Source organism: Hyla sarda, chromosome 7 (genome assembly GCF_029499605.1).
Source record: "Hyla sarda isolate aHylSar1 chromosome 7, aHylSar1.hap1, whole genome shotgun sequence".
NCBI lineage: Eukaryota > Metazoa > Chordata > Amphibia > Anura > Hylidae > Hyla > Hyla sarda.
The window spans coordinates 100566167-100578377 of NC_079195.1; the positions used below are offsets into that span (position 1 = coordinate 100566167).

At 45.6% G+C, this 12211-nt stretch overlaps 1 protein-coding gene across 3 annotated transcripts in view; it reads left to right on the top strand.

The window, feature by feature from the left end:
* The first annotated feature begins 218 nt into the window (after positions 1-218).
* TNKS2 (tankyrase 2) overlaps positions 219-12211 on the top strand; it is a 73509-nt gene continuing 61516 nt past the window's right edge. The window contains exon 1 of one of the 3 annotated variants that reach the window (XM_056530222.1): positions 219-801. In XM_056530222.1, the coding sequence (XP_056386197.1) occupies positions 600-801 (202 nt within the window). In that variant the 5' untranslated portion in view covers positions 219-599. Of the gene's footprint in view, positions 802-841; positions 952-12211 lie in introns of those variants that run through there. The other 2 variants (XM_056530219.1, XM_056530220.1) reach the window with 2 other exon arrangements.

Sequence of the window (12211 nt, forward strand, 5' to 3'; positions counted from 1 at the left end):
GGGCATTGTACCCAACCAGGGTGCCTCCATTTGATGCAAAACTACAACTCCCAATATGTCCGGACAGCCAATGTAAAGACTGCTGGGAGTTGTAGTTATGCTACAGCTGGAGGACCACAGTTCAGAGACCACTGCTCTAGAGGAAGGTCACACATCCGGATCTCGGGCTAGGGGCGGAGCCAATGGGAACGTGCGCGCGCCAAGTGTAGGTATGCGCCGCCGTGAACGCGCACCGCCTGTGTTTTTCAAGCCCTACGTCACGTGACAGCGGGAGCCTGTTGGTGGCGGCTCTTCCGTTGTCCGTTCCGTGTCGGTACCGGATCATGTCCTCAGGCCCATAGCGCCCTAGAGGTCGTATCGTCGCGGGAATGGAGCTTAATGACAGCTGAGACAAGACCATAACCGGTGACAACACGGCGACTCGCGGGGGCCAGGTGCGCGCAGACTCCCCCGGTGATGGCCTCCGGGTGTCGGTGACGCGCCCGGGAGCCGGTAAGGGGGACTGCGGCCTGGGTTCCCAGGCTCTTCACGGTACCTCGGGCACCACGGCTCCTCCTTCCTCCTCCGGGCTCACAGGCGGGGACTGCTGCTGGTGGAGGATGTCGGGCCGCCGCTGCGCCGGGGCCTTGGGCTCGGCCTCCTCCCATGGAGACACGGGGGCAAGCGGGGAGCCGGCCCGGGAGCTGTTCGAGGCCTGTAGGAACGGAGACGTGGAGCGGGTGAGGAAGCTGGTGAGCACCGACAACGTAAACAGCAGGGACACCGCCGGCAGGAAGTCCACGCCGCTACACTTCGCTGCAGGTGAGGGTCACGTCTGCAGTCGGTTGGGGGCGGTGTCACCCGGGCCGTACAGTGTGACTGAAGACATGGAGGGGGCTGACAACTTGTTATGGCCGTCACTACCGCCTCCACAGCCCCGGTGTCATGTTCAGACTTGTTCCTTGGGTTCTGGTCAGTGTGGCCCCTGGGCAGGACATGGAGGGGTTCACTGAGCTTCATGTTACAGGATGAAGTGATAAATATCCAGATCAGTGTGTGTCCAGGAATACTTCCCATCAATGGGGATGTCAGAGTATATAAAATGCTTGTGACTAGGATAATATCCCGGTGCCCAATCTGGGCTCAGCTTTCCTTCTGACATGTAGGGAGTGCCCATTCTGCCAGTCATTAGCCTTGGCACGGACCGCCATGTCAGAACGAATGCCGAAAGCGCTGCTCAGCCTGGACCCGGCAGGTCTCTGTTTATATGTTTTTCCTACTTTTAATGGAGAAGATAAAAGGGGGGTGGCTGCACTCTAAGGCCCCTTTCACACTATAAAATTCATCTGTTTTAAAGGAGTACTCGACCCCTAGACATCTTATCCCATATCCAAAGGATAGGGGATAAGATGTCTGATCGTGGGGGTCCTGCCACTGGGGACCCCCGCAATATAGCATGCGGCACCCACCTGTTTCTTTGTCCAGAAGCGCTGAAGGGTCTGGGTCCCGACCACTGGAACGGAAGTTGGTGACGTCACGACTCCGCCCCCATGTTATGTCCTGCCCTGTCCTCTCAATGCAAGTCTATGGGAGGGGGCGTGACATCACGCACTTCCGTTCCAGTGGTAGGGACCCAGACCCTCCAGCGCTTCCGGAGCAGAAACAGGTTGGTGCCACATGCTATATTGTGGGGTCCCCAGCTGCAGGACCCCCGCGATCAGACATCTTATCCCCTATCCTTTGGATAGGGGATAAGATGTCTAGGGGTGGAGTACCCCTTTAAAGATCCATTTGATGTTCAGTTAGGAAAACCCTGAAAATCGGCCGTTTGAAAATCCCATTATAGTCTATAGGATTTTTACATTATCTGTTTTAGCCCGTTATTAATAACGGATGTTATTTTGTGAGAGGAGAATTTATCTTCCGTCACAAAGTAACGTCCGTAGTGCCGATAATTAGTAAACAGGATTAAAAAATATTCAGACCTCAAGGAACCGTTGGTGGAATGATGCTATAGTTTAGGATGATTTATAATATAAAGCAGAGATGCTGCTGGTTTTACAATATAGTTTTTATTCATATTATAATACAATGAAAGACTGTACCCTGAGCATGGCCCTTGCTACAGGGTCAGAGACTTAATATATTTAAACAAAATATAATTATAACATGTTAAAATTCATATATTTGTATGAGATGCATGAGAATTCTGCCACTTATGTTGGTATCGGGAAATGTCTTTTTATACAATGTTCAAAGTGTTGGCAGCGGTGCTGCAGGGTTATAATGTGTCTGGAATGTCAGATCCTAATGTTGCAGAAATGCAGGAGAAAATGGAATTGCAGGGTGGCACGGGTATGTACCCGGCCTGCTGGTGTGATAGTACCTGCGATTAGGGATTGACCGATTATCGGTTTGGCCGATATTCACGATTTTGGGCGGTATCGGCACTGCACCGCGACCGCACCGTGTCGCACCCCCCACCGCACCTCCCCCATCCCCATTGCCTCCCCCATCCCTGATTTTATAATTACCTGTTCCCGGGGGCCGGGGTCCACGCTGCTTCTGGCTCCTGCTGCGTCCTGTGTTACACTGTGCGCAATGACGAGTGACGTGACGTCACAGTCAGTGCGCACAGTGACCGCTCAGGAGGACGCAACCGGAGCCAGATGTAGAGTGGGCCCCGGGAACAGGTAATTATAAAACCGGGGATGGGGGCGGTGCGGCGGACTCAGGAGGACCCCCAGACAGGCAGGGGGAGAGAAGCGAGTGGCGGCGGTGGTCTCTGGCACCGCAAAAGCCGCTGCAGTTCATTGATTTAAAGTGCCCGCTTTAAATCAATGATCCGCAGCGGTGTCGCAGGGGGGAGATAAATAGCCGATAACTTATACCGGAATATCCTATTCTCCACAGATTATCGGCCCTAAAAATTCGATATCGGTTGATTCCCTACCTGCGATCCTGGAGTGATGTGCAAAGTATTGCGGAAGGAGGTGGTGAAACTTGCCAGTCTGCCGGGTGAGATGTGGTCTGACTTCTGAATGGCACGGAGCCGGACGCCACTCTGTGCCATTCAGAAGTCAGACCACATCTCACCCGGCAGACAGGCAAGTTTCACCACCTCTTCCACAATAATTTGCGCATCACTCCAGGATCTAACATTCCAGACACATTGTAACCCTGCAGCACTGCTGCCAACGCTTCGAACATTGTATAAAAAGACATTTCCTGATACCAACATAAGTGGCAGAATTCTCATACAATTATATGCATTTTAACATGTTATAATTATATTTTGTTATAATATATTAAGTCTCTGACCCTGTAGCAACGGCCCTGCTCAGGGTACAGTCTCTTATTGGATTTATATATGAATATAAACTATTGTAAAACCAGCAGCATCTCTAGCTTTATATTCTAAATCATCCTAAACTATAGCATCATTCCACCAACTGTTCCTTGAGGTCTGAATACCCAGTTTTAATCTTTTTCCTACTTTTAACCTGGGTGCACTTTTTTGTACACCGCCCCCCCCCCCCCCTTTTTCAGGTAAAAACTGATCTGTACCAGAGACTGACCCATGGATTTCTATGACAGGAGTGCTAGCAGATCTGGAACAAGGATAAGCCCATAGCCCCAACATTTCCTCCTACATTCAGTAGGACCTTGATGGTTCTGCTTAATTCATTCATTCTTGGACTTCCAATAGAGCAGTGTTTTTCCAAACAGTGTCTCCCCAGGTGTTGCAAAACTACAACTCCTGGCATACCTGCACAGCCTTTGGCTGTTCATGCATGCTGGGAGTTGTAGTTTTGCAACAGCTAAAGACACACTTAGAAAAAAAACACTGCCATAGAGAATGAATAGAGTACTTGTCTGCGTACACATGGTGTTACTCCATTCTTTTTCTTAATTTTTCCGATAGGACAGAATCCTAGCAGTTTGACCCACGCATATCAGCTTATTTCTAACTTTGAGAGTTGAAAATATGCCTCATCATGTATATTCAGCGTATTTTGCCCTGCGCAAAATCCGCTGCACAGCAGAAATACACTGTTGTCCTATTGATTGAGTTTAGCCCTACGCGTCACAATAACGGTGTTCTGGCCCCGCCTACAAACCTTACTGCACACACAGGGCTGCCGCCAGTAGTCCTGTGTGTGCAGTGAGGTTTGGAGGCGGGGCCAGCATGCCGTTATTGTGACGCGTAGGGCCAAACCTCACTGAGCATGCTGGGCGGCCCTGTGTGTCTGATCATAGGTAAATTCGCAGCATGAAATACACTGCATATATGCGATGTGTGACCCCACTCTAAAAGCGAACCTGTCATCAGTATTAAGTTGTCTGTTTTAAATAAAAAAATAAAAATAATTAAAACCTAAAAACTTCTGACACATCCCAGGGATCTGACTTTTGAACCCCCAACCTATCAGTTGAACAAGCTGGGAGAGAAGCGGCACAGAAGCGAGACTGACCGATCAAAACATTTTATATGTCTCTACAACATATCAAGTTGTTTTTAAATGATAGTGTCCATCTGAGTGTGAGCCTTCACTTCAGCATTGGTGCTAATTTAGCACAAACTGGAAAGCAGGGCTGGCCAAGAAGCAGAATGAAAGGCCCCACTATGAACCCGTGAGTCATTTTCAGGCCCGTAAATAGGACTAACCAAAAGTCTAGCAAGCCTTAGCTTTAGCTATTTAACTCTCTCCTGGATTTCCAATACCTCGCCCAGCTTTGCCTAGATGAGATATGCCCTTCCTGATGTCCTCATATGACAAGGTACCTTAGGGAAGTAAAGCGACGCTCGATCATCATTCCGGTCACTGTCTCACTATATGTAGTGTGTGCTATTGGCAGCTGGTCAACTTTTCCATGTTTTGATTATTTCTCCACCATTATGTATTAAAGGGGTACTCCGGCTCTAAGACATCTTATCCCCTATCCAAAGGATAGGGGATAAGATGTCAGACTGCAGGGGTCCCGCTGCTGGGGACCCCTGCAATCTTGCATTCGGCACCCACCTCTTTGAGCTGCACGCTGCTAGCTCACAAATTTTTCACCGTATGGGGCTTTCTACCTAAAACCGTGGTTGACTACGGTTTTAGGTCCGGTAAAAAAAAACGCATATGGTGAAAAATGAGCCGACCAGCTAATGAATAGAGATGAGCGAACTTACAGTAAATTCAATTTGTCACAAACTTCTCGGCTCAGCAGTTGATGACTTATCCTGCATAAATTAGTTCAGCTTTCAGGTGCTCTGGTTGGGCTGGAAAAGGTGGATACAGTAATAGGAAAGAGTCTCCAGCCCACCGGAGCACCTGAAAGCTGAACTAATTTATGCAGGATAAGTCATCAACTGCTGAGCCGAGAAGTTTGTGACGAATTGAATTTACTGTAATTTCGCTCATCTCTACTAATGAACATTGATAGTGTGTCTGCAGAAAACTATCAGAGTTTACAGGCTCTCTAATAGACTTGCTGTATCCACCACCTTATATTTTGAGATGGTAGATTTGTAAGGAAAGCAAAGCCTTGAGGGTGTCCTTTTACAGTGTAGACAAATTCTTCCTTCTATTTGTTTTAGCTGCCATGGATCCTCTTTTGGTGGTTCTTTGTTTGAGCTGCCATCGAGCATGATGGATTAGGCTCACAGCCTCTAATGCTTTGTGATGTGTATATGTAGCCTATTACCTTTTTTTATATGGTCATTCTTAGTGTTGATGACTAAATATTATTTCCTGCAAAGGAATGTGGTGATTCAGTTTTTTTTAACCATTTATTTAACTGCTTCCGGAGAGGGCAGTCAATATTAAAGCACAACGGTCACCATTTTTGTACCCCCTCAGACCTAAGCCATCATAGTATTGTTAACAATTGCAATGCAACCACAACTTTTTGCTGTGTGTTTCCATCCTTTTATTAGCCAGGAAATCCTTTTCTAGTGCCATCAGCAACAGTCAGATAGATGTGGCCGGGGGTTCACAATGCCCAGCTATTCCCTGTATATGATCAATTGGACCACTGTGTTATTGACACACAGGTCCTCAGCACATTTGCACCCCCGATTTGCTTGCCTTGTGCGCCGGCATGAATTCTCAGAGGAAGCTGGAGATGTGCTGGGTGCTATTCCAGTCACTAGAGGTGGAGTCTCTAGGACTGCACCGGTGCACGAAGGTGCGAGAGCAGAGCGAACAAGCGCTTGCTCTGAGGATTCACGCCGGCACGCCTGTCAAGCAGATCATGGCCGCATGGGCTGATGATGTGTGCTAGTCACATAGTGGACCTAGCGATCATGTACAGTGTATAAGCGTGGCGGGGCATTGCAAACCCCTGGCTATGCCTATCCGACTGTTGCTGACTGCACAAGAAAAGGATTTTCTGGCTAAGGCTGGGTTCACACCACGTTTTTTGCAATACAGTTCCCGTATCAGGTTTTTGATTAAAAAATTTAAAAAATTCCTCAAAACCTGAATAAACTGTATCAAAATATGTGTACAAATTTTAATCCATATACGGTTTGAAAAAATGTCCGGTTGCATCAATTTTTTTAAAGAAAAAACATATAAGTTTTTTAACTTTTCATTCCATTATGAATAAAGTTTCTCTTGTTTGATTGAAATTCCAAGAAAAAAAACTTTGCAAAGTCAAAAACTGGATGGTGAAAACCAGTCGTCTGCACATATCGTTCTGTACAGTTCCTATTGACGCCCATGTAAAAAATAAAAAATAAATAAAGTATATGTCTCAATACAGTTTTTCACCTGGACCAAAAACAGTGGTAGGCTACAGTTTTGGGTACGTGAAAAAAACTGACAAAACTGTACAGGATGCAAAACGGACACAACCTGATGCATCTTTTGGCATACTGTTTTCAATGGAGATTCAATGCATACGGTTTTCAATACGGTTCTGTACGGTTTTCAAATTGTAAATGTGTACGGGAACTGTATTTCAAAAGTGGTGTGAACTCAGCCTAATAAAGTATGGAAATATTCAGCCAAAGGTATGGGTGCTTTGCAGTTATTAACAATACTATGATGGTTTAGATCTGGGGGGGGGGGGGGGGGGGTACAAAAATGGTGACAGTTGCACTTTAACTCAGGGGAAGTTCAGACTTCTGGTACTGCAGCGTTGTCCCATTCACGCTGTGGTCTCCTGCTATGCTGCTGCTAATAGTACAGTGAGTGTAGGACAAGCAGCAGTAAACATCAGTGAGGATGTAGCGCTGGCACAAATGCTATCGGCCCTTCTAACAGCTGATCAGTGGGTGTTGGACGGTAGACCCCTGCTGATTGAATACAGTGGTCCCTCAACATACCATGGTAATCCATTCCAAACGGACCATCGTTCGTTGAAACCATCGTATGTTGAGGGATCCGTGCAATGTAAAGTATAGGACAGTGGTCTTCAACCTGCGGACCTCCAGATGTTGCAAAACTACAACACCCAGCATGCCCGGACAGCCGTTGGCTGTCCGGGCATGCTGGGAGTTGTAGTTTTGCAACATCTGGAGGTCCGCAGGTTGAAGACCACTGGTATAGGAAGTTGTACTCACCTGTCCCCGCCGCTCCGGACCGTCACCGCTGCCCTGTCGCCTTCCATCGCTGTCGCCGCGTCCCCGGGGTGTCCCCGGCACTCCGGCAAGGCCTCTGCTTCCCCGGCATTCTCTATCTCAGTCGCCGCCATCATGTCGCTACGCACGCCGCTCCTATTGGATGATGGGACGGTGTGTGCGCAACGACGTGATGACGATGGAGAGCGCCGACGATGCAGGGGATCCCGAAGAGGACGCGCCGGAGCCCCGAGGACAGGTAAATGATCGTCAGCGCACCACACGGGGCACCGTAAACGGCTATCCGGCGGCAGCTGAAGCAGTCTGCGCTGCCGGATAGCCGTTTATGCGATGGCCCCGATGTAGAAAAGCATCATATGTTGATGCTGCCTTCAACATGCGATGGCCTCTGAGAGGCCATCGCATGTTGAAATTATTGTATGTCGGGGCCATCGTAGGACAGGGGGGGTCACTGTATTGATGTTCTAGCCCGAGGAGAGGTGATCAGTTTTAGGATAACTGGTGTAACAGCCCCTCCCTCTACTACATTTTGCTGATCGCTGGGTGCACCATCCATGATATGGCTCCTGGGATCAGCTCTTGTGTTTTCCCCTGTAACTAGAGATGAATATGTAAAATGTATACAAATAAGTTATTAAATTAAATTCAAATAATGGAAAGAAAAAGCAGATGCCAGCCCGATCAGTCTGTATTGCTGGCCCTTTAACCTGGGACAATGCATATGATGTATCAAAGTGCATAGAAAGATGCAGGAAATGGATTGTAACTTTTTATTTTAGCGTCAATTTGAAGATGACCTGTTTGTGCCTAAACTTGTGACATGTCATGGTGACTGACCCCTCTACTGGGCTCTGTACCCATTTGTATGTCTCCCATCAGAAAGCAGAGTGAGTAGTATAGGGATTTCTAGAAAGCCTCCTAGAATAAGCTAAAAAAAATCAACAATGCGTCATTGCTGGAAATTGAGTCCCTTCCCCCAACATACTGTACCTGGTGTCCGCTCTTTGCGTTACTTCTCACTAGAGATGAGCGAACTTTCAGTAAATTCGATTCGTCACGAACTTCTCGGCTCGGCAGTTGATGGCTTATCCTGCATAAATTAGTTCAGCTTTCAGGTGCTCCGGTGAGCTGGAAAAGGTGGATACATTCCTAGGAGACTCTTTCCTAGGACTGTATCCACCTTTTCCAGCCCACCGGAGCACCTGAAAGCTGAACTAATTTATGCAGGAAAAGACATCAACTGCCGAGCCGAGAAGTTTGTGACTAATCTAATTTACTGAAAGTTTGCTCATCTCTACTTCTCACCACTAGTGCATTTCTCCTCCTCGCAGTTTTCACAGCAGGTGACATGAATATTCATGGTTATCCAGGAGTAGAAAAACAGTTAATGTCTTCCAAACAGCACCATACCTCGCCTCAGGTTGTGTGTGGTATTACAACATGGCTACACTTATTTCAGATGAACAGAGCTGCAACACCACACACAACCTGAGGACAAGTGTGATGCTGTTTTTAGAGAAATCAAATAAATATTTTTCATCCTGGATAAGCCCTTTAAGTTGGGCCCCTTTTTAGATGACCTGAACAGAGGCAGAAAACATGTGATCAGCTCGGGCAGCACAGACTATCACTGGATCATTTGTGCTGCCCATTTAAATTCATTATCGGTCACACATCCCCTGCTTAGATAGATAGGGAGATGTGCAGCCGATAGCAAGGATTTTATTTGTTTCACAAACGATTCAGTCAGCCAACAAACATTTGTTTGGTCATTCATCAGCTGATCACTGGCCATTTTACATGGGCTAATTGTCGGAATAAGTGTTCCTAGGAATGCCTTATTTGCCTTATAATCGGCCGTATACTCAAAGGTCACTAACCTCAAAAGCCATGAGGTTTTTCTTTGTACTGAGTGTTTGTACTGTCTATTGTTAAGTTGCTCTATTTCCAACATGAAATCAACTTTTAGGCTGTGTTCACACTTTGCGGAACTGCATCTAATTATTAAATGTGGTTTTACAGCAAATGCCAATATCGCGGTAAAAATGGGATTTTGCTGCAATTTCTGTTATTTGTGTCATAGCAAATATGCATGCAGTATTTTGTTGCTGTACTGCTGTTCTAGTGTAACGTTTTCTAATAGTCTGCCGAGAGAATTTCTGACTGAAGGGACCCCCACACTCTTCTGCCTGGCGCCCCTCTCTCAAAATGAGCGGAGCGGTGTCAACCCCCGTATGAAGTGGTGGCAAACACTCCCCCCTCTGTGCATCTCTATGGTTATCTCCGGCTCTCCCATAGAGCTACATGGAGATCGCTTTGTGCAGAGAGACCCCTGTTATCAGACACTTATCCCCTATCCTTTAAATAGGGGATCAATTGTTCAGCACCACAGTACTCTTTTAACCCCCGAAGGACCAGGCCTATTAAATTTTTTGCATTTTTATTTTTTCCTCCTCGCCTTTTTAAAATCCATAATTTTTATATTTCCATCCACAGACCCATATGAGGACTTGTTTTTTTTGCACAACCATTTGTACTTTGTAATAATACCTCTCATTTTACCATTCAATGTACACCGAACCCAAAAATGATTTGTGTGAGGAAATGTAAATGAAAACTGCAATTTAGCAAATTTTGGAGGGTTTTCTTTTCACTCTTTACAATTTAAGGTACAAATGACATGTTTTTCTTTATTCTTTGGGTCAATACGGTTAAAATGATACCCATGATAACATACTTTTCTATTTTTGTGCTGCTTTTACAAAATCAGTATGTTTAAAACCCCCCTATTTTGACCACCTGTAACTTTTTTTTTTTTTTTTTTTTTTTTCCTTACAAGGGAATGTGTGAGGGCTAATTTTTTGTGTCATGATCTGTATTTTTTTTTTTTTTTTATTTATTTTTTTTTTTAGTACCACTTTTGTGTGTAGGTGACTATTTGATCACTTTTTTTTATAAAAAAAAAAAAAAAAAATTGTGATGTGACCAAAAAGCAGCAATTTTGTATATTTTTTTTCTTTAACCCCTTAAGGACTCAGGGTTTTTCCGTTTTTGCACTTTCGTTTTTTCCTCCTTACCTTTTAAAAATCATAACCCTTTCAATTTTCCACCTAAAAATCCATATTATGGCTTATTTTTTGCGTCGCCAATTCTACTTTGCAGTGACATTAGTCATTTTACCCAAAAATGCACGGCGAAACGGGGAAAAAAATCATTGTGCGACAAAATCGAAAAAAAACACCATTTTGTAACTTTTGGGGGCTTCCGTTTCTACGCAGTGCATATTTCGGTAAAAATTACACCTTATCATTATTCTGTAGGTCCATACAGTTAAAATGATACCCTACTTATATAGGTTTGATTTTGTTGCACTTCTGGAAAAAATCATAACTACATGCAGGAAAATTTATACGTTTAAAAATGTCCTCTTCTGACCCCTATAACTTTTTTATTTTTCCACGTACGGGGCGGTATGAGGACTCATTTTTTGCGACGTGATCTTTTTTGGATTTTAGAATTTTTTTGCGCATACGCCATTGACCGTACGGCTTAATTAATGATATATTTTTATAGTTTGGACATTTACGCACGCGGCGATACCACATATGTTTATTTATTTTTTTACACTGTTATTTTTTTTTATGGGAAAAGGGGGGTGATTCAAACTTTTATTAGGGAAGGGGTTAAATGACCTTTATTAACACTTTTTTTTTACTTTTTTTTTTTGCAGTGTTATAGGTCCCATAGGGACCTATAACACTGCACACACTGATCTCTCATCCTGATCACAGGCGTGTATTAACACGCCTGTGATCAGCATTATCGGCGCTTGACTGCTCCTGCCTGGATCTCAGGCACGGAGCAGTCATTCGTCGATCGGACACCGAGGAGGCAGGTAAGAGCCCTCCCGGTGTCCGATCAGCTGTTCGGGACGCCGCGATTTCACCGCGGCGGTCCCGAACAGCCCGACTGAGCAGCCGGGATACTTTCAGTTTCACTTTAGAAGCGGCGGTCAGCTTTGACCGCCGCTTCTAAAGGGTTAATACCGCACATCGCCGCGATCGGCGATGTGTGGTATTAGCCACGGGTCCCGGCCGTTGATTAGCGCCGGGACCGACGCGATATGATGCGGGATCGCGCTTCATATCGCGGGAGCCGGCGCAGGACGTAAATATACGTCCTGCGTCGTTAAGGGGTTAAATCTACGCCGTTTACCGTACGGGGTAATTAACATTATATTTTGATTGGACATTTACGTACGCGGCGATACCAAATATGTTCAATAATTTATTTTTATGCTTATTTGAGTAAAATGGGGAAAGGGGTGATTAAAATTATTATTGGGTGGGGATTTTTAAAATTTATTTATTTATTTTTTTTTTTACTCTTATTTTTAACCTATTATTTCCCTATAGTGGGCTATATAGCAATCTATAGCAATCTTGAGATTGCTAATACAGTTCAGTGCTATGCATAGACATAGCACTGATCAGTATTATCAGAGAACTTCTGCTCTAGTCTGCTGGAAGGCAGATCAGTGCAGAAGACCCCGGGAGAGCGGCAGAGGCAGGTGAGGGGACCTCCGGCCGCCATCCTTGCTGATCTGATCCCTGCGCTGCCGCAGATGCTGTGATCTGTATTGATCATGGCATCTGA